This window comes from Cryptomeria japonica, chromosome 7 (genome assembly GCF_030272615.1).
Source record: "Cryptomeria japonica chromosome 7, Sugi_1.0, whole genome shotgun sequence".
In the NCBI taxonomy this organism is placed as follows: domain Eukaryota; kingdom Viridiplantae; phylum Streptophyta; class Pinopsida; order Cupressales; family Cupressaceae; genus Cryptomeria; species Cryptomeria japonica.
Window position 1 is genome coordinate 53,596,265 of NC_081411.1, and position 4,872 is coordinate 53,601,136.

General features: G+C 35.8%; 1 protein-coding gene across 1 annotated transcript; it reads left to right on the forward strand.

Moving 5' to 3' along the window:
- Positions 1-1,355: 1,355 nt before the first annotated feature.
- On the forward strand, positions 1,356-3,074 carry LOC131855800 (PAP-specific phosphatase HAL2-like; the record flags this gene model as incomplete). Its single annotated transcript, XM_059208174.1, has 2 exons — positions 1,356-2,098; positions 2,225-3,074. Coding segments are annotated over 2 exons (1,047 nt in total), but the record flags the coding sequence as incomplete, so codon positions are not given.
- Between the last annotated feature and the right edge of the window lie 1,798 nt (positions 3,075-4,872).

The following is a 4,872-nucleotide window of genomic DNA, read 5'->3' on the forward strand; positions in this document are numbered from 1 at the left end:
CACACATCATAGTTTATGGATATATATGAAAGTCATGGCAAATATCATGTGACTTGATATTTATGGACATACCATATCTCTCAGATATCACGGTGAGGTGACATCATTTATTAATGGATCTATTGTGTTTTGGGATAGAATTAATCCTCCCTAGCTAAGAGGGAGTGTTAATGTTTTGTAGCTTCGGTCAGATTATTCTAACTGATGAAATTAAATACTTAATTGGCCTATCGGCCTTAAGCATTTGACATCTATCCTCCACAAGACATAATCGGATTATTTGCTTTATGTGCTTATTAAGATTACTTGCTTTAATTGTTACTCTATGAAACATGATTATGAATTAATCATATGTATGTATTTAATAATGTATATTTATATATTATTAATACATACACATAATTAAATTGATTATATTAATTATACTTTAATCATGTGTAAATCGATATTGAGTATTGATCAGATTATATATTTAAAGTAAATCATAATAGATAAAGTGTATCAATGATAAATCAAATCAAAATCGATAATAATTATCGATTAACCAATATATATCGCTATTGTGAATTGGCGTATTTAGTGACAGCTGAAACTATGAGACATGCTCACGTAGAGACATGTCTCTACGTGGAGATGCTCCACGTAGAGGCATGCCTCTACGTAAGCATGCCTCCTCTTTATATACATAGAGGTGGTCGATCGGTACTTGTGGACACACAGAAAACATTAAGTGTTGATACAAGCATCTACAGCCACTTTCACTACAGCGATATATATACTGGTAATTCGATAAGCAATATATCAATTACTTCGTTGTTCTAAACAGCACATACAAAGAGATCGATATTGATATAAATCGATCATTGTGAACAGCAGTTCATATTGAAAGTAAATCAATATTCTTAGAGATTGCTAATACAGTAAATAAGAATTGGAGATTATATTCTAAGGTTAAAATTTCAAATACCCTATATTCAAATCTGATAAATCTTCAACAATACACATGAAATTCAGTGTCTTATAATAAAACTAAAAATGTAGAAATCGAACACACAAAATATGGTTTTAGATCCCTCAATGCATGTTAATAAAATCTGCGTGAAAAGAGAAGAAAGACATTGGGAAAGAACCAAATTAAGTGGAAGGTCCAGATAATAAGCATTATTATTCAAAGGCTCAGAGCGTTTGGGTCAGAGAAATGTGTTCCATTCAAATATTCTATGGTTGTTTGTTTCATGATATCACAAAATTTTCTGAACAGCCTTTGAATGTAGTTCATACTTTTACTTGTTAAATTGACTATTGGTCTTTCAATGAAAAGACATTTATTCAAAGAAAGCATGCTTTGGCCTTGATTTAACACAAATGTATTTTATTATTTGTCTAATTCCATTCCAATTTTTAAAGCAGATTGGAGTGTTCAAGCAGTTATTAGCTGGGTATTGACACAGTATTTTGGGGAGGAGCACATTTCTATTATTGCTGAAGAAGATACACAAGCACTCAGTGGAAGGGATGGAAATGAGTTACTGCAGGGAGTGGTAAACACAGTGAATGAGTGCCTTAGTGAAGCAGCGATGTTTGGGCTCGAGTCCCCACTGCAATCGCTAGGAACACTTGATGTTCTTAATGCTATAAACAAGGGGAGCTCTAAAGGTGGACCAATTGGAAGACACTGGGTACTGGATCCAGTAGATGGCACTCTTGGTTTTGTGCGAGGAGATCAATATGCAGTAGCTCTTGCCATGATAGAAGATGGGGAGGTCGTACTTGGAGTTCTTGGTTGCCCCAACTATCCAATGAGAAGGGAGTGGCTTAACCACCGTCATCACTATTATCAGCTAATGTCTAAACAGTCCCCACCAGATTCTGGAGTATGGAGTAGAGGCTGTGTGCTATCTACACAGAAGGGCAGCGGGCAAACTTGGATGGAGCCTTTGGTAAATGACGTAATAAATTTGGGGTTGTCAACTTTAGCAAGGCCTGCCACTGTTTCATCTATTGATGATCCTGCATTAGCTACATTTTGTGAACCAGTTGAAAAAGAAAATTCAAACCATTCCTTCACAGAAGGACTTGCTCAGAGCCTAGGGCTAAGGTGAGTTCTAGTTTTGGAATTTCTTTTTCACTGGACATTTATTTTAGGTCTTGACCATTTGTTTTATTTATTGTGCGAGTATTTTTATAGTTTGTTAGATGACTGAATTGATGTTTTATTTTTCAGAAATCGTCCATTGCGTGTTTATAGTATGGCAAAATATGCAGCTATAGCTCGAGGTGATGCAGAGATATTTATGAAATTTGCGAGGGCCGGGTACAAAGAGAAAGTATGGGACCATGCAGCAGGAGTTATTATCATACAAGAAGCTGGGGGTGTTGTGACTGATGCTGGGGGATCTCCTCTTGATTTCTCTAAGGGGATTTACCTAGAGGGACTTGATAGAGGAATCATTGCCTGTTGTGGTGCCCAGATTCACAAGAAAACAATTGCAGCAGTTGATGAAAGTTGGGATTCTTCCAATTTGTGACCTACACATTTCTGTAGATGGGAATTACTTCTGTTTCTTGGCAGCGTAGGATGCGGTTAAAGGATCTTTTTCTTTTTGATGGCAATAATACATTTGCCTAATCAGTGAAGTTACACTACATTCTGTGTGATATCAATTAAGGATGGGTTGTGTGCTTCCATGACTATTATGTTCAGATAGCCATGTTTATGTGATGCCTTGAATGTCTTATTTGAGAAGAGATGATATTTTCAAGTAAACATGATGGCAGCTGTTAATATGAGAATGCCAGGTGGGGTTGTGATAACAAAAAATCCTCATTGATGACAGTGTGAACTTTATGTTAAACAAATCTCTGCCGAAAGGAAGAACCATGCAAGAAGAAGCCATTTTTCACTAACTGACATTCTTAGTCCCATGAGTCTGTTAGACTTGTCATGCTCTGAGTAATTATTTTGATTACCCATGTTATCTTTTGCTGGTATGCATGGATCGGGTATTTGCAGTCACTTGTCGCTATGGAATCCATAGAAAGAGTAGTAAGGCACATCTATTATATTTCTTTCAGGGTAAGTCTCATTGGTTAGTGGCAACTATTTCACCAATCTGTCTAGGACTTTAAGTTCTTAATTAAATGACAGTTTGGTTTCATTGTTGTTGCAAGGCATCACTTTATTGCTGATAGATAAAACCCCTTGTGACATCTTGAGCCAAGCATCTTCCTGAGTGGAATCAGTACCATTTGACCATTATAATCTTCATTGTCAACATTATTAAGAACTCAGAATCTATTAAAATATTTACCAAATAACAGCTTTCCGGTTTTACGCTTCAACTAATATTAAAAAAAAGAGTGGCAAGCAAAAGACCTAAATCAAAATTCTCAAGATTGGGTGGCGATGACAAGACTTATTCCTTTCTGGTCCACATTGTGTAGTTAAAATTTAAGTTGATATGCCTTAAACTCTAATAACCTTATTATTGAAATAGTTGCATATACAATTTCATTGAAGCACTAAAATGTACATTTTATTTCTAGGGAATGATTCATTATGATGATATAGTGTAATAAGTTGAGATCTTGGAGATTGATGGGCACTCTCTCAAATGCTTTTTTGGCATGAGTCATGGATGGGTTTTATTCGTGGGGAAGTGTTATATCTAGTCTTATACCACAGGCCGCATTGGATTTTCTAACCAAAGCATACATGGTGTCTTGTTATGCTGTGTCTATTTAATTTTGTTATTTCAATTGTCATGTAAGGCAGCGTAAGTTATCAAATGGTTGTAAGTAATAAAACCCAACTGTTAGGATTAACCAATGACAATTGGCCCTTCAAATGGTATATACACAATCAATCAAGGTGCACTGATTACAATGCCCTCATACTGCATGCATTGTGATTGGACACCAGCTCTAAAGTATAGCATCCATTGTTACATTCTTGTGAAAATCTCCTAGTATGAATTGCTATTCTTACCTAATACTGCAAATGATTGTATTAGCTTGAGTAGTTAACATGGGGTTTCTGAATCTCATCATGTTGGGTTTTTTAATGGACAATGAAGGGGTTGACGTTAATATTATTTAATCTATTTTCATGTATTTTTTTAGTTCTCATGGTTTCCATCTCTTTGTTCCATGGTTTCAATCTCCTTGTGCTAGGGCATTAGTGGACAATAGTTTCCACCTCACATATTTTCTTTTTCTCGTAACATTTGTTGTATTAAGATTTCAAAGCCCAACAAAGGATTTTGACTAGTAGGTTTGTGTTCATTTTACAAAGGCTTTGCTGTGTTGGAGGACTTGCTATATGAAAGGCACAATTATAGTTTTTCTTATGTCATACTACAAACAATTGTATTGGTAGTGTAGTTTGAGTAGTTATAATGGGGTTTCTACATCATCACACTGGGGTTTTCAATGGACAATGAAGGGTTTGAACCAAAGTTCCCAGACTCGGACCCGACAAGGCCGACTCGACTCGTGACTTGGCTATGACTCGACAACGACTTGACAAAAAAAAACCCTTCAAATTAAGAGATTTTTAATGATTTAAAACTTGTTTCATGCACCCATTATTGAATAAAGCCCAATTATAATGTGTGCTAGCTTGTTATGCCATGAAAGGTATGCTGGTAGAGTATCTACTTGTTTGGGGTTTTTGTTTAGTATTTTCTCTGGCCAAATTGAAATTCTGGGAGCACCAACATGAGACATCATGAACATCTTCACTTGGAAACTATAAGGAGTGCTTGTGTATGATAGCATTAAATAGTGTGCTTGTTGAACTTAGGTTTTACCTTGGGACTATAATTGACCTTGGTCTTTCTTGGACCTCTTAGTTTTTAGGCTATATATATG